This window comes from Temnothorax americanus, unplaced genomic scaffold, assembly GCF_048541705.1.
Source record: "Temnothorax americanus isolate GAGA-0224 unplaced genomic scaffold, ASM4854170v1 Scaffold16, whole genome shotgun sequence".
NCBI classification, from domain to species: domain Eukaryota; kingdom Metazoa; phylum Arthropoda; class Insecta; order Hymenoptera; family Formicidae; genus Temnothorax; species Temnothorax americanus.
The window spans coordinates 2,203,700-2,227,212 of NW_027509297.1; the positions used below are offsets into that span (position 1 = coordinate 2,203,700).

Below are 23,513 nucleotides of genomic sequence, written 5' to 3' on the forward strand. Positions count from 1 at the left end.
TGTTAAATTATTTATAAATTAATTTGAATTAATATATTAATCAGTGCAAGATGTATTGTTTAAATTACAATTTTAAAATACTAGATAAATTATAGAGTATTATTATACTAATCTATATATATTTCTTTGTTTTGTCTCAAAAACAGTGTTCATATAAAATATTGTTAAACTCAAACATTGACAAAAGTATCGAAAAAAGAATAACAAATATTTTCGCTGAATAGTTATTTGAAGACTTTGGCACGGGAAAGTCAAGAGACTTATTGTTAGACTCAACGACTATGTACGGAAGGTAAGGAATTAAGCTCGATTACTAAACCTGCTCCTTTCAGGGCGGCTTGCCGAAGTTAGGGACGCAATTATTTACCACCGTCCCCGGGCGACGGGGCACGGGATCGATTCGTACGAAATTTCCGCGATCGGCGAACAGCTGCGGCACACTGGGAATCCGGAGACACGAAGTGGAACCGTCGAACCCCCCTGACTGACGGTTGCCCGGCGATTTGTAACAAGCCAGACCATGTGCACACCGCGACGCGACGTGAGACGGCGGATCCGCACGTCGGATCTGCAGACAAATTACTTTGTTTTGACGGCCAGGAACAGCAGCCCTCGGGCCAGTCGACATCAATATCGACGACTGTCGACTGGACTCACTGGACTCGGCTATATCCATTCATCCTCCTCCTTCCGAACGGCACGTATACGCGTATCCATTTTGCCGCGTTTGAAACGAGAAACTGCGAAGTTCAGGAAATCACCGGGGGGGTATATCAGAATGATCTTTTTCCTTCGAAGCTTTCTCTACTTGTAGGTCAGTTTAAAAATTTATAGTCAACTTTTAGTCAATTTAACAATTTTTCAAAAGTCATCAGATCGAACGAAGAGAACAGATTTTAAAGAAAAAAAAGATTGAGAAATATTAAATAAGGAAAAGAGAACAGATTAAGAAAGATTAAATAATTTTAAAGGGATTAGAAGAAAGATATCTAGTAAGTCACAGTCAAGTTCCTAGAAGCTGAGTAAGTAAACGAGTCAAAAGATGATTTAAAATGGAATACGATACGCGCGTGATTCCGGTCAGAGTCATTATACTCCTTCGTTCCTGATCAATTAATATACATATAAGTAGCGATAGCGACAAAGACTCGCGAAATCTCTCGTTGTAGAAGTGATAGCAAATATACTTTTTGACGTTAAAATATGGAGTGTTGTTATTTAGTGCGTGCGGGTCCTATAATCCTCGGGGCGCATAAATTCCGAAAAGTCCCTTCTTTAGCGACTACGCGGGCACACCAATTCTAAATTAAATAGAAAGAAGAGATAGTAATTATTTTGGAATTTATTAAGTGTGGTCTTTTAAATAAATTATTAATTATTTTTTATTTGCTAACTTTCCTAAAATATTTACAAAATATTTATGGAATATAATATTTAATTTCAAAAATATAACAGAAAATAGAATATAGAATATGAAATATGGAATATAGAACATAGGACATAACAGAAAACTATACCGAACGGAATATTAAAACTAATAAATAAGAGTATTTTAGAAACTGACACACATTTTATATTTTGCATTTTTATCTATATTTTATATTGAGTCTAGTTGAAAGAAAAAAGATTCAAAGAAAATGTTGGACTTCCGTAAAGCATTTCTCGCAAAAATTGGCGATGCGCACACAGGCGATCGGCATTTTGCCCTAAAGTTTAATCCGCACGGCAATCCACGTTGCAATAATTTGTGCGATACGCAGGTGCAGTAACGCGCACGCACATCCCTCGTATTTCACGCCTCTTTGGTTTCCGCCAGACACAGGCCACCAACTATACTCCGCATACGATGTGCACGGGAGTCTATTCGCATTATGTTCGCGTATCCTCGGACGCGGAATTAACGGGAGCTAGAAACAAGATGTGTACTATCGGCACTAGAGATGTAATAATGTAAAGTCGATTAAATTTATTAATATCAATGAATACGACATTTATCGATATATCAAAGCTAAATCTTCTTGTTTATATTTAATTAAACTATTGTTCATATTTTTTACAAGAAAGAAGAAATGTGTATTTATGTGTATAATCGCGCGAACGCAATTGTATATGTGTGTATGTAAACGACAAGGGCAGCTTGAGAGAGAATAGTTGAAAAATTAACTAAATTTATTAACTCTACGTTACTCGCGTGGAATGTAAAGTACATCCCGCAGCCTTAGAAATCTACTAAAAAAGTAAAACTTTTTATATTAACTAAATGCTGTTTAAATATTGTTTCACAATTAAATAACACTCTTTTACACTTATTTTTATTTAATACAAAATACTTCACGCGAGTAATTATGTTAAAAAAAAACCACGTAAGTAATGTAGGGTTAATGAGATAGATAACATTTATTAAAATTTATATACTTTATTGAGTAATAAATAATTTATTAAGCGATAAATTTATTTCGTCCTCTAGTCAATTGTGCAAAATTAAAGTCGATACAAATAATATGGCATTTTTATACAAAAATTTAATTAAACAGTCTTAAAATACAAAGTGCATAAAAAATTGGGAAAATGATTTTTTAAAGTAGCAACGCAGCTAGGAAAAAACATGTTACTGCGATTATCATAATTTCTCGTTAGAGAAATCGGATTATGTGCCACGTAAACATCTTTAACAATTGCTCACATCGGAAAGGGATACGCTTGGATGAGAAACGCATCGAGCATTTCTGTCCTGTCCGAATACTATCTATGCGGGATCGTTATCTCTAGTTATGTACACGGCGTGTACATGCTTTGTTTACCGGAACGGATATTTGCGCACGACGTGTCCAAAGCGGGGAAGTTCGAATTGCATTGGTCAAGACTGCACCGCTTCACGACGCCGACGTTCCGGTAGCAAACGGCATAAACACAAGGGCTGGAGGCGAGCAATCGTCCAGCGGGTTAACGAGCTTCAAACTATTAATGCGATAATTGTTTCGATGTGGCGCAAAGAGCAAATTTCTTCGAATTACAAATGTTAAAAAACGTTTTAAATTTTTCGGTGTAAACGCGGAACTTTCTACACGCATTACGCAAAGACACACAAGTACACATACATACACGCATTATATACATATACAATACATGGTGTAAAAATAAATCAATTAAAAAAGGGAAAGTTGAAAACAATTCCGCTTGTCAGTTTTGCGTAAATTGATGTTGAATAGCATCGACAAATTTTCTATAAAAATGTAATTAATTTGACATTGATTTTCTTAATAAAATTTTGACACGTGCAATACTCTTTATTTAAATTTTATTTAAACAATTAGAAATTAATAGCTTTAAAATTACTTTATATGCCTATTGTTGACATTTTATTTCTAATACCTTATTAATAAAAATTTCTATATTTTAAACTAAACTTAAGAAGACACAAATTGTTGAAAAATAAAGTTTTATTAATAAATTTATACACAAAAAATAGAAATAAAGATAGAATTTCATAAGATTTAGATATTATTGTGATATGGATCTCAGTATTGTAGGGTAGATTCATAATGCCAATAACAATGCGCTTTCAATAATATCACTAATTGAATTATATATGTACTAAGAATTAAAGCATATTAATTTTGCATAATATTTAATGTTGTAAGATACGACGAAAACATGACCCTGATTATATTTCATGTCAAGAGTTGAATATTGGTTGAATATATATTTCATATCAAGAGTCGCATATATCATTCTAAAATAGAGAAACCACAATATAATGGAGGATCAGGCCAGAGAAGAATGAAAGGGTTGTCAGGGAGGCGTCAGAGTTAAGGCGTGTCGCTTCTTTTTTATCGATAATACATCATCATCAGCGTTCCGCTATGCAGCTTTCGTTAATAAATCTTCCCCTGCGTATAGAATCTGACTCGGTTGCGCGGTTTGTACCGAGTGTGCATATAGTGTCGACGGCGGCGATACGACGGAAGATTATTACGGTACTGCAACCATGATAGCCATATTTTTCTTCCTCCATTGCCCTCGCGCTTCTGATCGTCGTCATTCGGCGCTCTCACCGGATAAATCGGTACCGCAAAACGTTTAGTACCTGTCCCGTTAATAATATTTGCCTCCCGCCTCCCCCAACCCTGTCTTTCCCTCGAGACCGTTCTGACCTGTCTCACGAAAGTTTGTGGCACAACTGTGGCACATAACTGGCCGCTCGGGCGGCTTCTACAGGCTGATCCAGAATTACTTACACCGACGAAGTTCACATAAAGATTCTTTGATCGAGTCTTTGTTTTGCTATAAAAAAAAGTTTCGTTGGATATTACATTTCTCCTAAATCCTCTTATTTTTCAAAATTGTATAACAGGGTGAGTCACCTTGTATAACTCTTGGTACAAATAAAAATTAAATTGAATATAGAAATCCAATGAGAACTAAGTTTTTAATATTTATTATAATTGCTGAAGATTATTTGGTAAAATTTTTAATCGTTGCAATTTTTGGATTTTGGTTACCTACAGTAAAATTATATTTAGAATCAGAGAATCATGACATAAAGTTTATCGGTATTATTCAGAACGCTTTCTTTAAAGTAAAATTTCCTCTTTATTTATATTAAAACCTCAGTGCACATAATATGTGATTCTGGACAATTTAATAGCAAAATATTTCAGATATATAAAACAGTATTATATATGCTTGTGAATTTACATGCGCGATCTGTACCGACAAGCAACATCTGCAAACAGTCGAATCTATTTACCGTATAATATCGAACTGCCAATATTGATTTGCAAGATTTAGTTAGATTTTCGTAAAGTCAATCGAAATCTGATCGAATCCCACCAAAGTCATTTTAATAACCAGATCAAAGTTGCTTCGTTAAACATGTGCAAATTCTATTTTAGATGTAAGTGCGCTTAAATATCTATTAAAAAGCATAATTACGCTGAGAAATTAATTACGTGTCCTCAGGTGAGTGTCATCGAAGCAGATAACAATTCCCATGCAGCTTCATGTTTCTATCACGTTCCATTTATGCTGTTACAGCGATGGTATTATAACCGCTTCGTATCTCTCTCGTAAACAACTGCCGCCTCATTATTTAGCACTTTCCTCATTAATAACGTCTTATTATCCAGCAATATTGTCTTTATGAAATAACCGTCAACTCGAAGCTGCAGCTGGGTGAATGTTTTTCCCATGGCAAGATACATATTTATAATTGCATTTACATTTTGCACGTAATTAATTATTTCTACAATTCTATATAACAGAACATAAATGTTATATCTAATACTTGAACTATAAAATTGCATGTAAAATGATTGTAACACACAATAATCTATTGTAATTTTTTCAAGTAAAAATCGATTTTATATTTGCAGAGAGCATTACTAAAATTTAACTCTATCCTATATAAAACCTAACTATAAAATTTTTGCATCAAGCTTAAGATCCTTTCAATGGATATTCGATAATTCGGCGCACACTTTAATTATGCAGAAATGCAATCAAAATTTGAGGTTGTACTTTTTAGGATAACAAGTTATGTAAAATCGATCTATACTTTCATCGAAATTTCAAACATATCACCAAAATTATCATTAATTAAAAACTATTTGCGACTTTTTGTAACAATCTTTTACTATAACAAAATGCTAGAAGTTTTTATCATTAACTTAGAATTAATATAATAATAAAATTTCCTGAAAATTATATTACATTAAACCAGTTATCAGTGCAGCTATTATAAAACTGTTTTCCATTAGGAAAAGTGAATATCCGACTAACAAATTTTCGATCACGATTCCATCTTCATCTCTTTTTAGACAATTATAAATTTTGTTTAAAATTGGTCTATCATTATGTTGAAATAAACAGAGAGTAGAAATCTTCTTCAATTATTTTCGCCTAAAGACTTTATCTCGATAGGAATCAACTTCCCTTGCTCACAAGATGTCATCAGATACTTTTCAATTATGTCGAATATTATCTGAATATATTTGTGATAAAATAACTGACAAGGAATAAAATTATCACGATTGGAATTCTGTCCGAATAGTTCCATAATAACTTGTCAGTCAATATCTAGCTCTGTTTGTTAAGCCTTTGCCGTATTTTGCCGAATGCCAAGATCGCGGTAGCAGTTCCTTCCAATGAATTGCCCGTATGGTTTGAGCTTGGACTGATGGGATTTCATCCTCTTGATTGTCATCTTCTTGTAAGGTCAATTCTTTAGTGATCAAATCACGAAACAAAAGCGCGAAGAAGTACAGGAACTCCACTACACTGACGAAACTGAAGCCGATGAAGACACCGCATATACCGCCGATATCACCTGCAAAACGATTGTCTTTATGATACGACGTCTTGATAGCACGGGAAGATAAGATAATTTGTTGGAAATGGCCGAGTGTTTTTATTGTACACTTAAAAAAGCATTACGCGCACGTAGTGGCGATTTACACTGTAAAAGAAATAAGGCCTTTTTACAGCGATATCACCACCATTTTCATTCTTTTTTTACAAGCTTGCTGTTCTCTAATCAATACTTTGGAGATCGGATGCTATCTTTTTTTCTAGTCTAGTTTGTAAAAAACACATGTATACATATGTATATAAACCTAATAATTCTTTTATCAACTAATATAGAATTATTACTTTTCGTTCGTAGTTAATGTGAAAAAATTGTAACGATTTTTTAAGATAAATTTAGACAAATGTACAATTTATTAGAATTAGTGTTGAAAAAAGTGCACATCTATATAACTCTCACCGAAGCATCACCATTTCTTCTGATCTTTGTAATTTATGTATTAATCTCTAATACATATTCATCAAAACGAAGGATGTACAAAACCCTGTTTTTTAGAACGAGAGATTTTATAACAAGGAAAGTTTGACAACCCAAAAATTTGAAAAATATTTCAATTTTTTTTAACATTAAGGATTAATTTCACATTTTGAAAGAAAATTATAATCTCTAATTTCTCATTATAAAGGGCTTATAAGATATCTGTTATATTTGGCTATCAAAGAATATAAATTTCCTAGATTAAGAGGATGATAATATATTTTTAATATCTTTCATTTTTTGTTTATTTTTTTGCGATATTATCAAAAATATAGAAAGCCAGATTTATTTTGAAGAGGTATTTTTAGCCTTAGAATCATATTTGTCGGAAAATTGCTGTCGAAAAATGTGATTAGGATTAGATTAATGTACTTTATTTCTACATAGTTTAGATTATTAAAATTTTTAGGTTACCAAAACTTTCCTTGCAATTAAAACGTTTAAAATTTTCAAAGAACGTTATTTTCGATAAAATCTTGATCATATCATTTTTTATCAGTATGAGATAGAATAAATAAAATGCGTACACAATGTATATAATTAAATTAAAAATTCTGTTTTTCTAATTAATTATAAATTGTTCCATGGAACAAAGGCGGCGATGATCGAACCGCATCACAGGAGCGTTGAGCGCAATTCAATTGTCGCGGCGGTTGAATTTGTTAATTAACTAGGCAACGAAAAAATCAATTAGTCACGCGAATCTTCTTGGAATAGTCAGTCCGTCACGCCCTTCTTCGCAAACGATCATTTATACGGTGATATTATTTCACGTAGAAAGAGCCGAGTCTTACACGAATACGCGATCGAGCCGAGTCTCGAGCACGCGAAAGAGCCGAGTCTCTCATACGAATACGCGATTCGAGCCGAGTCTCGATTACGGGGTCCCGTTCGCGATACCGAGTGTCGCTATTAATTCTTTGTATACACGTATTCTCTAACTATTCATTCAATTGCACACAATTTCAGGGGGTTTTTATGCCTTAACAGGCTTTTCTCCCATGAGCCAATAAAGGATTATTTCCCTTGGCTCAAAATTACGACTTGTTTATTTTACTTTTCCGAAACCGGGAGACTTCTTCATGTTGAAGAGGTTTTCGACGATACATAAATTAAATACTGTTTTCTTCAAATTAACTTTTCAGAGTTATAAAAGGTCGAATATGTTTGTGTCCAGTAAACTTTTTCATGTTTTTCAGGAAATATCTCTCGTTTTAGTAATTTGGTCGCAAAGTAAGCACCAGCAACTAAAAATTGCGCTCTATGTGAAAAATATTATATTTCTTTTTTGAGCACATGAGAACCAGTGGTGAAACGTTATACACAGTTAGATATTAAAATTCCATTTTTGAGAACCCTCGATCGAGTATCTTACAGAAAATTTCTCTTCTACACTACTCTATACCTTTGCTTATGTGATATTTTTTCTATATTTTATATCAACTGAAAAAGATTTGCTTATTGTTAGTTTTCATGTCGAATGCAACGGAGGATTTTCATAATTTCTTTCTTTTTTGCAATGTACAAGTAATTAAAACTGGTAAAGACAAATATTGCAACCCGGAGTTATCTTCAAAAATCTAATTGTAGATTTAACATACGGGATACGTTTAATCAAAGACTTTGACGGGACTGTTTGCATTTTTTATATCTGTCAGCATTATTTATTTTGCAAAATTATTTTTATAGTTTTTGCCAAAAAATTTGATTATTAAAAATTATTTCGGAAAACTAAACAAATTGATTGAATACATAATTGCAAGATCTGTTAACAAAAAATAATGTAAAGGTGAATAAAGAAAAGAATCTTATGTTTCTATATACAATTGATCTTATACTCAAAATAGAAAGCGTTTTTTATTTTATAAGCTCTTAAAAATTTTTTATCTGCTAAAAATATATAAAAATTATAATTCGCAGAATTAAAATTTGATCTCTTTATTCAAGTAGAACTTATTCTTGACAATCTGTACTTACTTATGAGTTCATACCAGTAAAAAGCCACGTCTTGTTTCAATCTGATTGTGCCGTAATTCGAGAAGTATACATGTAGCACTCCTTCATCAGTAACATTGTAATTCCATCTGAAATTATGCAACGAAATTGGCGCCTTACATTATATATAGCCTATTCAAAAGATTTTATTCTTTATATATCAATTGACAAAAAATTCCATATACTTACAATAAGTTGGTATTGTATCCACCGGGAGTCATGTAACTCTTCCAAGACAATACATCATAACTAACATCATCGCAGGCAGGATAACAAATTTGACAATGCAAAGCGTTTTCTTTGTTTAGAAAAATATTTTCTGTATCCTCGTGAGGAAAAATCGTCAACCATTTGGCTGCCATAGGAACAATAAAAAATCAATATCGCAAGTATCAATGACGTAATTAAAATTAATTTACTTTTATAATAAATTATAAATAATATAAATATTAAAGTTTTAAAATTGTTTAAATAAAAAAATTACTTTCTACATTAACAATGTAATAACAACGTTTACATTTATACTTGGATAGGCAACCTAAGTCCTGGTTGTTGCAAATACGCTGCGAATCTAAAATTACAATACGTTGCGTACAAAATATGATTATATATAAAGACAGAATATTTGTAAAATTAATAAAGTTCCTCTTTTCTAAAGTAGATTTTAAAAAATCAAGTTATGCTCAAAATTTAATTATATGTATATAGCTATATTTTATCACATCTTTTTTATTTTTAAGTACATACATATAGGCTGTGTGGCTAGGAGATAGTGCAATAAGAAGCAATGATTATTTATAATTGTATAATTAATAATAGGTTATTTGATAAGTTGTACATGCGTGGATGGAATGCAGGTATGAGTGATTAAGAATTGATTGTAAACCAAGTCCACTTTTTGGTTGTATTGCTAAAGTTAATAAACATATATATATATATATATATATATATATACATATAGTAATATATATATATATTACTATATATATTATATCTCTACTATAAATGTATTACGTAATATAAAGAGATTTCTTTTATATCACAACTTTATAATATCAATTTTTTTTTTTTCAGACTGCATAACGTACAGAAACATGTAAAGTTAAATTTTAATCTACATTTTTTGAATATAATTAAAAATTTGATTGCCTATGTTATCAAAAATCCCCAAGGACTTTTTTTATTTTTTTATAATCTAAAAGCTTCATCGTACCGTATGATACTATAACCGCCAGATAAAATTACGTTATTGTTACAAAGTTTTACTTTCAGCACTCAAATAAAAATACAAAAATAAAAATTTGCAAGAAACGGCAAACGCTGATACTTTTAAGCAGTATAAGGAAGGATGGAGGATACGTCGGGCAGTAGTGCGGGCGTCGTTGCACGTGTTGTTGATTAATATGGAGAACGAAGGAGGCAGCGAGAAAAACGACTCCGAGCACGCCCTACGCTATCGATGGAGCGCGAGAAAAAGAGCAATCGGGATCGGCTTTAAAACGAAAGAACAGCGGAGAGAGGAGTGCACTTGGCGTAGCATGCGCCGCGTCGCGGCGCCGCGCGCCGCTGCTTTCAGCGAGTTTCTCTTCTTCGCTAGAATCCCCGGCCACGGTAAGTTAATCCTACAGAGCGATGCTTCACGCGATCCGCTTTAATGCTTTAAGCCACCCGTGGTAAAGCCTCGTTAGAAAGCTAGCGAACGCGTACGCCTTGCAATGCAGCGCGCAACGTTCCTTTACAGATTGCCGCCCACGCCTCTTTCGACTTCGTGATAGAAGAAAGAAATCGCCGGGATGTAAGAGGGTGCACAGGTCTGGGGGAAACCCGATTTGTCCAATAAGATACGATCTTTACCGCATAGTTTATTTCAATCTTATTTCTATAATAGTCTTGAGTCATATATATATATTTTTAACTGATATAAAAAATAACCGCGTTTATCGCGGTTTACCTTATTTTAAACACCACGATTATAATTCTATTGTGATTAATATCTGATTAATGATTATTACTAATTTTATCTATAATTACATCTGGCTATGTGCTTTTTATCTTTAATCTCCAATTACATTTTTTAATTCAAGTTATTGATCGATAATGATTACATTTTATATTTTAATTAAACTATAAATTTGTAAAACTAGGTTTATATAAAACTTTATTTTTTATGTTTATATTTTTAAGTTATTTCTATCGTATTTTTTATTTAATATTAGTTCTGATTTTTTTTCGTTTTACCTCAATTTTTGTGACAAAAATAGAGAATAAATCGAAGCATGAATGAGAGATGTAAGAAGGATGTGAGGAATTGACGGAAATCTTATTGGCTTCGAAAGATACGTTATTGTTTATGACGTTATTATATTGACTGTTCACTCAGATTGTTTTCATTTTTCTTCTTTTATTGATTTTCCATTTTTTTTTCTTTTTTTACGAAAACGGAAATAGTCACATTATTACTCAAGCTTTTAATAAATCTCGAATTTTTGTATTATATTTATGTACTTTTTCGTATCTTAAAAGACTACTAAAGTATGGCATAATAATAGATAGTACTATTATAATATATTATTGCAAAAAAGACGCAATAATAAAAAATTAACATTTATTACATACTTCTTGACTCGTATAACATACATAATTTTTTCCATTAAAAAAGAATGACTTTCATTAACACAAAACTCTCTGTAAAATCTGTAAGTTTTATTAATTGTTTAATCCAATTTTATCAACGAGTTCTATTAACAGATAATAAATAATTACAATTTCAAATAATATCATATGTTATTCTTCCTTTTTTTTATCATATTTTTTAAAATATGTAAATAGTTTGCTATCAAATAGAAGAAGATATAAGAACTAAATTGGACAGGTAGAATTTGAGAAGGAAACAAAAAGGAGAAGAAAGCAATACTATTTGCTCCGAAGATTGCTAGCAATATTGCCGAATCGTAAGCCTCGGTAGACGGTGATGCACTGCGAAGGAACGTAGGAATGAAAGTAGTTCGCGCTCTTGTAAGTGTTAAGGGTTTGCGAGTTCGATGTTACCGCTCGTTCTATTAACATCGAAACTCGTCCGTTGCCGGATATACGATTTGTCGGGATCGATCAAGTTAGTATCAGTTTAGTTTTATCAGGACTTTCAACCGTACGATGCGATTTGACTGTGGGTAAATAAAGTATCGCGATTATTATGACGATTATTATATTCTGTCACTTGACGATATGCTTGTTTCTACTAACGAAATATCACAGTTTTTATTGGCCGTGTTTGCATGTCGATTTATGTTATATCAAATTTTTTTACTGTGTATGTATATATGCGCAAGCGGTACAAATAATAATACATACATGCGTAAGCATTAAATATATCAAATTTCAAGTTTATATGCGTATTTAATCCAAAAAAATTTTTTTAAAAATTAGCATTAACAGTTAAGAAAATTAATCATGTATTTTTACTAACATTCTCTTTTGCCGCGACGTGGGTAGAAAAACGGTCTGCATCCACAGACTTTTTGTATGTTATAAATCTTACAATCGGCGATACAATCACTGTAAGTATACATCTTTTCTTTATACATTGTCTCTTCATCATCGAAAATGCAGTTACGTTTCTCCCTGGGAAAATTCCTGATTATTTGAGTACTAATAAAAGCCGTCGCAGTCACGTCCAAGTATGTCTCGGAGAGAGGCATTGCCAGTATCTCCGTGACACCACCGCTAGTCATATCCGGATAATCGGTAGGACTGAACACAAGCACCTAAAAACCCAATAAATATTAATTTTACTAAACTTTTACCTCGCTTTTTCTCCCTCTTTCTCTCTCTCTCTCTCTCTCTCTCTCTCTCTCTCTCTCTCTCTCTCTCTCTCTCTCTCTCTCTCTCTCTCTCTCTCTCTCTCTCTCTCTCTCGTTGCTTTTTTTAGACTTCTATAAATTTAATTTAATTAATGAAATTAAATTTATGGAATAAATTTGTACAATGCGTAACATATTTACAATGCATTGTAATCAATGCGATTAATTAAAGCTAAACACGTTTGTCAAAAAGACAATATTATCGTTTTTTTTTACAAATAAACTGTGTTTTATAAAGGAATGTATAATAAAATTAATAATTAAAGAAGGTTGTTAACATCAAAATGGGGGATTATAAGGAACATGAATTATTTTTGTATAGTAGGTATTCAACAATAAAAAATGTTTAAAAATATCTTGTTTTTTACATAATATTTGTTTCGATATTATTTGGCTTGACTAGTCGAATTGCATTCGAACGCTCGAATCAATATGAACATAATTTATAAAACATTCGCTGTTGATGTAAACATCGTATGCAAAATATTTTTTTGCTTGACTCGAGTTCATCCGAGACTCTCACGATTTTTGTAAAGTTACATGTTTTTTTTTACGCTGCGCTGCAAAAAAGGACATCGTAATTTGTGTAATGCGCTAGTCTGTTTCCACATCAAGTTAATTACGACGCAGCTGACATTTACCTGGGAATACCATATTGCAACTATGCTCTGTATTATATTTGCTATATTTTTATAAATCAAGATAAAACATCACGATGTGTTATTAAAGAACAGGAATAAAATCGAATCTCATCGAAAAATTCATTTTGATATATGAATTAATTCCTTATTTATATAAAAACATAAAATAGCTAATTTTTGTTGTTGTAAAGTAAAGAGATTTTGTACATTTTTATGTTATTAAAATGTTTATGACATATATTTACAGCATATGTATTTTAAAAAAGTATTTTGATGATAAAAATTTCTTGATAAATTTGGGAGTTAAAAAATTTTCCTTAGCGAAAGTAATGAAAGAAATAACAAATTAGCAAAAAAAATATTAAACACTCATCACAAATTAAAGCCTTCTCATAAGTATGGACGTACTTACAAAATAATACTGTTAAACTATAATATATTATAATAATTAAATAATAATTAATAAATCAATAATCATATAATTGATTCAATAACTTAAGACATATTTTCAGCTTTCACAAACAAATGCTCGAATCTTATATAACAACTGTCTGTTTAATGTGAAATTAAAATTAGTAACAAACAATTTTGGAAAACTTTTTAAAGATTTATAAATATATAAAATTACGTTTATTCTACAACGTTTATTTATAAAAAGTTTAGTTAATCTTGTATCTAAAAGTATACGACAAAAAGTATCTCGACAAAAGAATAGAATCTTCCAGGACGTTTTTTTGCCCGAATGCGGGTTCTCCGTAAGTGCTGCTACAGCCTAAAGTACACACTACACTGCAAATATAGCGAAGCGAAGGTAACGCGCGATTATATCGCACCGTTAATGACTTTCACGAGCTTTTTTATCACCGTGCACTATGAGCGAATGAAGCACAGGTGGCCTGTAATGGCACGGTAAGCGTGGAAAAAGTTCACGGCAGGATGCAGCTACCAATTACCTTCATCACGACGATAGATTTGATGTGTGTACGATATAGTTGAAATATATTTTATATAAAATTGTATTTTTTAATTAATTCAAATAATTACTAGAACTCGCATTGATATACTTAGGAAATAATTAAGAAATGTGCTTATCAAAAAATAAGATTGGAAGATTTACGTTTATGCTGTGAATAATATTTGAGGTCAGATTCTTCACTCGTTACACTGTATTTTTTAAATCAGTTTTATGTATATGCTGAAAAAAAAGTACTATTTATATTTTAATAATAGTATTAAAATATTGCAATTAAATATATTAATCTCAATATAACAATGCTTATCCTCTAAAAGAATCATACTCTAAACCTTATAAAGAATAAATGCTATCTTTCCACAATTGAATTTGATTTTACTAAAAAAAACTGGTGGAAATATCATAGTTTTACAACAGTGGATCTATTCTCTAATACAAAAATCATTACTCTTCATGAAAATTTTCCCGAGAAGTTAATTAATTTCATGTTCCTTTATTTCTTGTACAATTTTTTAAGGCTTTATACTTTCAATTTATAACTTAAATCGTAAAATTAAAATTTAACATACAATTTGCTTAATATTTTGTAAAAAAAATTAAAACTTTTATTTGTTTCTGAAAATTAATGGATATAACAATAATGCATTATTTTATAATAAATGTAATAATCTTGTTTGATGCGTTTGATGTGTTTGAAACTAATTAACTAATTAAGTTAAACATTCATCATCAATAATAACCAATGAGGTATAATTTTCTAATTATCTGTGTGTTAAATGTATTTAAAAGTCGGATATATATATTTCGTGATACTTCGCACTATAAAATCGAACGTTAACGCTACGTTAGCATGATAAAGCATTGCGCGAATAAATCTTCATTTCGCTCGATTAGCCCCTTTTCATATTCAGCACTCGTGGTAACAGCTCGTTACGAGTCGAATATGACCCGTTTTCGCGAGACGAAGATATTTCCAGGCAATTCTCATGCATGCAAGGCGTTTTCTAAATTATACGTTAGATTAGAATTTTACGTACCGGAGAGCGAAAAATTCTTACCGCGACGTATTCTTTCTTTATTTCGACGAAATAAGAAAATTTGCAGAACGTATCGATTACTTTTTATAAACATTTATCGCGATTTTACAATCATTGACGCAATTGAAGAAATCTGTTCTACATATAGCTGCGCTTAATATATCTAACGTTTCACAGAATTAAATTAAGCTCCTATAATTTAATTAAAGCTATTAATTATTTTCTTGAAATTCTTTTGAATACGCAATTTCCTTCTTACAACTATTCTAAATAACACAGAAGTTCTTTACATTCATTCAAACTTTTATCATTACCTCGATAAGCAAGACACGCTGACGAAGTTATAAGCAAAGCATTCTAGGGACACTCTATGTAATTATGCATTATCAAGTTTCTCAGAATCTAGGTTAAACAAAGCTGTTTTTTGGTTAATTAAAAAATAGAAGGATTTTCCAGATTTTAATTTTGCACGAACGATAAATAACTTTTCCTTGATGGCAGATGTAATTTTGGCCCCGAAATGAAATTGGTCTCTGAGAATGTGGGGATATTAGATATTACTGTGTTTTTGTTTTCCCGACTTATTAAATAGCACGCGATGCCGTTTCTACTTGCCTTCCAACCCACAATGGGCAATATTGAGTAGAAATAATCATCCAAAAGTGGATCCATTACGACCGTTAGACCGCGTTCTATTCCGAGATCATCCACATGGTGCACGGAAATCGGCTCAATCACATCGGGCAATCTGTCAAGATATACATAATTGCTGTCATTAATTTTTCGAACGGACGCATTTAACGTTATATTAACATAACAGATTTTCAAACTGAATAACCCACATTCTTCCCTCACGATGCTTTAAGCTGACTGACATTTGGCATTATTCGGTATTTATATTATTGATTATTTTGATTAAATACTTAAATACTTTATTAATATAGATAGATAGATAATAGAACTTGCGTGTGTCTTATTGATTTAAATAAGCTCTTGGCTAAGTAAAAAATAATAATGTAAATGATCAATAGAACACTCATGAATTATTCTAGATGACTTTTCCAGGTCGCAGTAGTTAATCTTTATAATGTGTCGCGTGTACAAAGAGAATTTAAAGTAAATGGCAATATTTTCCTGCGATATAATTGACAAACTGCGATCTAATCGACAAACATTATGGGGCAATTTATTGAAAGCAATATAGCTCGTGTTATAAATTCAATTCTTATCAATTTGACCACTTTCAGGTATACGATTACAAACTATTCATATTTAAAGTATATATATAACTACTTAAAAGAATAATAATAATATATTAATTTTGTTTTTTTTTCTTCTTGTCAGACTACAATAATGACTGCGATCGCTTTGGGCGCTTTCGTGCGTCAGTCCATCTTTATTGCTCATTACATATTGAAAAAGGATGGAGTGATGCTTTCAGCACAAAAGCGTCCAAAGCGAACGCAGCCAATAAGTACTATAAAACAAATGCTAAAACAACTTTATATCGTACATACATATAATGATAAGCTTAGGGAATATGCTTTGTTTGACCATACTAAAACATGCCACTGTCGAGTAAGCGGTTAAACTACTGTGTATGCTTCTCGGAAATACATTTTGAGTGAAAGCACGGGATACTCACTCGAGAATGTCGTCGCTTTCACGCGCGTAATTAAAGGTGCAACAGTATCCGTCTTGCGTCTTGCGAAACTCAAAAAGGTTCGAACAGTTTCTAAAGGTCCCATGCAGCTTACATTTCAATAGTATCATCGAACATTGCGGCGTCAGCTGGAAAATGCAAATATACGCGGCACGTGTTGCCGTAAATTGCCGATAATTTCCTGAACGGTAACATCAACGACGGTCGACACGCGAAGTATCGTGCGAATAATATTTTAATTGATCGTCGGAGAGGAAACCTTTTCGTTTAATGCATCTACATCGGGGGAAAAGTAAGCGTTGCTCACATAAATGATTTCCGTTTGTTAGAATTATCAGAGAACTGAAAGTTATAGGGAGATAAATTTATGCAGGGAGCGCTCGCAAAAAATTGGGGTTGTAATAAAGGGATCATGCTTTTCAAGAAATTTGCATTTTAAATTAGAAAGCTTGGATTTAAACTCCCATTATTATACTATTTAACGATAAAATTTAAGCAATTTTTAATTATCAGTTATCTAATTTGATAGGATATGAGTTGAAATTAAAAGAAAAAGAAAATGAGAATGTAAAAGAAAAACAGAAACCTCTATCTGACTGTAGCTATATGTAAAGGCTTACTTCAAAAAATCAACTACGATGGTGATTCATCGATGTTTCATTATTCTTTAAACGTATGTATATATAACATAATTACATAATCTACTACGTATTTGAAACGTGATTGAAACTTGACGTTGATTGAGTAAGTTGAGTTTGCATACATACACTTTTCATTAATTCCGTAACATCGTACGGCCCCTTGTAATAAGCCGTTAAAAGCTGATCTATTTCGATATCAAGACTTGCATTCATACGAAAAGTGGAAGAGTAGAGATTGCCCAACTGCATGACCAAGTTGTGAATTTCGTCGACTGATTGGTCCGTAATATTTGCGTTAAAACTGGTTTCAAGAAAAATTTTATAAATATCTCAATTAAAAGCTTTATATATACAGCATATATCTAATATTATATTATGACATTCATATTCTCTCAAAGATATCTTCAATCCATACGTGATAATCTAGGTGTGTCTGTTATATATATGTATGTATATATAAGTACTCCAGTGCATTTATTTGCTCATAATAAATAAATAATCTCTCTCATATAAGTAATAACTTTAATATTATAGTACCATGCGCATGCCTTTTGTTATAATACGATAGACATAAGACATTTTCCTATTAGCTCTTTATTTTTAAAATGGAATAAAATAGAATAAAATAAAATAAAACTTTCAAATTTTATCATCAAATCTAGCATAGTTCGTATTTTATCTAAATCTTTTTATATTTAATTGTTTAACATCAAAATAAGAAATAAAAACAAAGAAAGAAATTAGTTTAATTTAAAATAATATAAGAAATTTATCTGTAAAGCTGCATATAAGATAATGTTGGAAATGGTCGAGAGTGTCAAAATATTTGGTATTTCTATAGTATATTTACTTTAATTAAAATATTTATAATTAATATCTTCTCACGATATATATATATATATATATATATATATATATATATATTGGAGCTCGTTAAAAAAATTATAATGTCAATAATCGATGCGCAAGCGGGACAGAAACTTTTGCGTTGAACTACTTATGAAACTTCGCAAATTCCTGTTTCGAATCAACAATTCCGGAAACGTCTCTTCCATTAACGGATACCAAAAGTTCACGAGTGGCTATACGAGGTAGCCATCGCGCGAAGCGACTGGATTTGAGGATATTAACACTCTATTAAATGAGCCGTAACTACTGATTCTACGCTCTCCGTCAATGCGCAATGTATCGATCCGTTCTCGTTGCGTTCGAAGAAAGTGCTGCGCGATACCGAATTAATGATAATCGGCGAATGCCATCAGTTGATTCCGGACGTCGGCGTCATAAAAAGCGAAGTAGGATCCAATGCGTTGAACGGTCGATTAAACTTCGCGTATACATCGTATCAATTGTGGCGAGTTAACTCTATCCTCTGGTCGATAGAAATACTACTATGGTTAGTACCTATCTTCAATCACAGGTTCACATCTATCAACTATAGATACCAGATACGTATCATTTGTCACACACCTATATGATCTCTACATTCGTTTAAAATACATTTATCAGATGCCTATATATTGTTGCAACACGTTAACCTTTTTTTAGACAATATAATTAATACTCGCCATCAATTAATAACATTTAACTGATTTAAATAACAAAAAGTTTTTAAAGCATCTTTAATGCCACTGTTATTATTTTTTCAACAAGCTACATGAGAAGATTCGAAGAGCCCAGTATAGATATTGGAAATTAGATAAATTAATGATGATGCATAATATTATAGCATCGTCGACATTATCAAATATTTGCGCTGCCACTTTATTACCAACATAATCTAGAGATAAATCATGCGATCAAGCCGGCGATAGAGGATATTTGCGGATAGATATTTGCGATTCGTGCTGGCAAATGTGGTGACCGTTTTAACACGCCCAGAGAAAATTCGCGGAATAATATGCGTTAAACAGCCAGCGAAACTGAACTTCGAGTGATCCCGATCGATTGTGCGATCTATATAGAGTTTGATGCGAAATGGCAAAATCATATCCACACGTAGTCAAAATGCTGAAGTATAGACTTGCGTGTGCATCAGTACCTCGCCATCGTTCGTGCGCACGTAAATGTATTTGTTTAATATACGTGAATACAGAGTTTGCGTTTATTTAATAATATTCGCTCACATGTCGGTCGCCAGTTTCGTCGCGGATTGTCGACTTATCCTGTTAATAGAGCAAATGGCGATTCCTGAAAATTATCGAGGCAAATGCTTTTGATCAATGTAATAAAATGAAAAAATTTAGAAAAAGAAAATATTACTGTAAAATGCAAAAATTTTTTGTTTATTAAATAAAATATTATTGTAATATTTTAAATTTTTATATTATACATACAGTGCATATGTATATGACAGCAAAAATAAAAAATAAAACATGTTTTAAAAAAAGAAATGTTTAAATATTAAAAACGTAAAAAGGACGGAACGGAAAAAATTCATATTTTTATTGTCTTTAATTGCCAATGGTTTATTTCATTCTTTCAATAGATAGATATATTTAATTTAGTTATTTATTATATCTTTTGTATTTTTTGTGTATTTTGTAATTCTACTTTTTAATTTAATTTTTAATATAATAGGAATCTTTATATAAATATATTTTCGTAATTGTTATGATTGACTCCATCTTTCCTAGGAAACTATTTATCTGTTAGAGAATAAATAATTCTGATGTGAAATACATATCACGAAAGTTTTATGAACTACAAAACAGGTATAGAAATAAACTGTTATGCTACTATCAAAAATTAAATAAATCTTTATAAATAAATTGCGTGCATACATATGCAAGTTCTGGGAAATAGCTTAATCTCCATACCTGGAAAGTTCAAAGTTGTCGTTCTGTAACTATCTGTTTCCATGGAAGTTACTAAAGGTGTTGCCATAAATTCTTCATAGAAAGTATAAACCATAAACACCAGAACAGATATAATTAGGAAATGTATTATAACCCACAAAATTCTGAAAGATGTATTTTATTCACGATTAAAATGCCAACAGGTTACTTTATTCACTTATTTTATTTACTTTTTTAAACTGAGATATGAGCAAAAATATATCAAATATAAACGAATTAAGCGACATCGAGCAATAATTTGTTCCTGTTCGTATCATAACGCGTTCATTACCGAATTCGCACGGCGCTATTAACGTCACGCGTAACGTTACATTAAATCAACTTGCAACGCCGTATCGCGACGTGACTCCGGCATTTTGTGGAATTACGTTTTTTTTTTTATTTTCCCTTTTCTTTCTTTTTTCAATGCGCGTCGCGTTTGTTTCGTGATTTGTGGATGACTTGATTTGTGCGGCCCGCTATGAATTCAAGAATCTCTACTCACCGCGGTACCGTTAATCTCGCGAAAAATTAGAATGCGCTCATTAAACTGTATAACTTTAATCATACATTCTGTTTATGTGCAAGCTGATATAATGTATGAATCTGTAACGTCTAGCGTGTATAGTCTCTGCGAAAATTGCTTTTATCATTGCTTTAATAAACACTCGATAATCGCATTACGCGAACTGGCTCTTGAGCGCGAGTTTACGTCGTTAAATGAGCGAGTAATATTCAAATAATTTAATTTGAAAAAGTAACATTCAATTTAAAAGTATTGCATAATTCTTAAATATGATAATTCTTCTTCTTTCCTTCTTATCGTTTTATACATATGCTAATACCTATAGAATACCTATTATATGTATAACACAAGATTAAAACTTATTAATGTTAATTAAGGCAATAGTTGAAAATAGCCAAATCTGTTTCGAAAAGAATGCATTTTAAATTTTTATTTTAACTTACAGAATACTTAAAGTAAAAAATTGTTCGCAAGTATTTTTTAAATTAAAATAATTTTCAAATTTTACATATATCTAATAGATATTCCTACATCCACACGCTAACTGTACTGTAAATAAAGTAATTTAGAATAAATTAATATAATTCTGATTGTGACGTTACCTTTCAAACCAAGGTCTTTGAGAATCGGCAAGATATTTCAAACTGTTTAAACTGGAATATTGACAATACAATTTTATATATTTTGATACAATTTTTGACCTGGACAATTCTGATTTTTCCAAATCTTTTGTCATCCATGATTTCGTGATAAAAATATTGTTTTTAGGTTTAACTTTGTTTTTCTCAATCCACATTATCTATAATCCACTTTTTAAATTATAGATATAGATATAACTCAGAAATTAATTCCACCCTATAATAAATAATTAGTAAAGCTATTATATATTTATTTATATTATTATATGTAAGTTTGGGAATTTATCTTGAAGTTAAATTAATGACAGAACTAGAGAAAGTAATTGTAATAAATATACACTGTTAAATTAAAGGATGAAATTTAAACTAATATCTTGAGTTAAATAACACTTTGTTATTTTTAACAATTATGTGTGTTAAAATATATTATTTTAACACAAAACAATATTATTTTAAATTCTATTGGTTTAGTTAAATTAACATTGTTTCAGATAAATTAACGACATAGTAGGTACCTAGGTTGGTGACCAGTTGGTCACCAAGCGACTTATAGGAATGATTAAAAATGACTCAAATTGAGTATAATTTGACAGTACAAATTTAACAGTGTATTATTAGATAAATTCTATTTCTATTTATATATATATATATATATATATATATATATATACTAAAGATAAAAACTGAATATAAAAACTGAAGTATTAGATAATATCTTGGTGTTTCTTACATAAATATTTTACAAAATAACAGTAATTTAGTTAATTCAGTTCCAGAAATTAAATTCACGATAAAAACATATTCTTATCTAACCATATTTTTCGACCAGCTATTCTATTAAGGTATGTACCTCGTTACATCAGTTGGCATTTATTTTCAAGATAGCAACCGAGATGTGCAAGTAAAAAAGGATTCAATTATAGATACGTTGTGCAGTTTTGCAGCATTGTATTTAATAATCCATGGAATTTTTCAACGTCAAGCTTATCACTGATCTAAATTTTGCAGGGCGCAAACGATCATTAGAAGATAACATAATCGATTAAAGGTTCGCAATAATTATAAAATCTCTTGGGTAATAGAGTAAACCAAGTTTCTCCGCTTTAATAACCGCAAACCGCGCGCAAGAGATCGGAACGGAAGAAAACTCGTTATATCTGTGTATGCAACACGAAATGAAAACTCCCGTAGCGCAATTACACGGCGTGTTACGGGCGGCGCGGGTAATATCCCGAACACTCGCGCGGCCATCTGGGATTACGACTGACGTCGTTTTACATCGAGCGCCGTAAAACGCGCGTGCGACCGATTCGTACACGTGTTGGTGTCTGCCGCGTTATGACGGAAGAGATCCAGCAAGATCAGATCGTGTATCTGGCATCGTTCAATTACTACTCCGCTGTTTTGATATCGCGCTTGCGATCGCTCGGCTAATACCGCGGTATATGAAATTGCGCCGTTTGTCGCTTCCCCGGCGATATCGTGAATAGTTTATAAATGTGCGGTACGTAGACATTGATATATGCCACAGTTTTGATATACATGATATAGTTTTTCTGATAGAAAAAAGCTAACATTTTTTTAAAAGACTATTTTACAGAAATCTGATTTAATAACTCTTAACAAGTAACATTTTTTTAAGATATATTAATAATTCTTTCCATTATATATCGACGCAGAGTTACAATATTTCGTAAACGCAGAATGCTTGTAGATATTAATAAAAATTAATATAAATTACTTTTTACATCAGCATTAATTAATTGATGAGATAATATACAGCGAATCTAATAAAATGTTATATGATTTTATAGCATTTTGTGTTATCTAGTGGTAATACTATAGCAGCATGCAATAT

The 23,513-nt window shown here is 31.4% G+C and overlaps 1 protein-coding gene across 1 annotated transcript; it reads right to left on the reverse strand.

The window, feature by feature from the left end:
- Positions 1-3,435: 3,435 nt before the first annotated feature.
- On the reverse strand, positions 3,436-23,044 carry LOC143895544 (sodium channel protein Nach). Its single transcript, XM_077402750.1, has 12 exons — positions 22,506-23,044; positions 21,620-21,872; positions 20,474-20,616; positions 19,781-19,844; positions 17,781-17,955; positions 16,996-17,141; positions 15,966-16,098; positions 12,306-12,603; positions 9,357-9,410; positions 9,029-9,194; positions 8,822-8,928; positions 3,436-6,328 (listed from the first exon to the last, which is right to left on the reverse strand). Exons 2-12 carry the CDS (start codon positions 21,811-21,813, stop codon positions 6,072-6,074), a joined length of 1,737 nt encoding a protein of 578 aa, XP_077258876.1. The 5' UTR covers positions 21,814-21,872; positions 22,506-23,044; the 3' UTR covers positions 3,436-6,071.
- Positions 23,045-23,513: the final 469 nt, after the last annotated feature.

What these genes read in the sequence shown, in the direction of transcription:
- LOC143895544 (XM_077402750.1), bottom strand. Translation starts at nt 21,813, where the DNA reads ATGTGGATTGAGAAAAACAAAGTTAAACCTAAAAACAATATTTTTATC. An exon ending in GACAACTTTGAACTTTCCAG is followed by an intron (nt 19,845 to 20,473) that starts GTATGGAGATTA and finishes GATAATTTTCAG; the next exon opens with GAATCGCCATTTGCTCTATT. An exon ending in ACGTCGCGGCAAAAGAGAAT is followed by an intron (nt 9,411 to 12,305) that starts GTTAGTAAAAAT and finishes TTGTAATTTTAG; the next exon opens with ATTCGCAGCGTATTTGCAAC.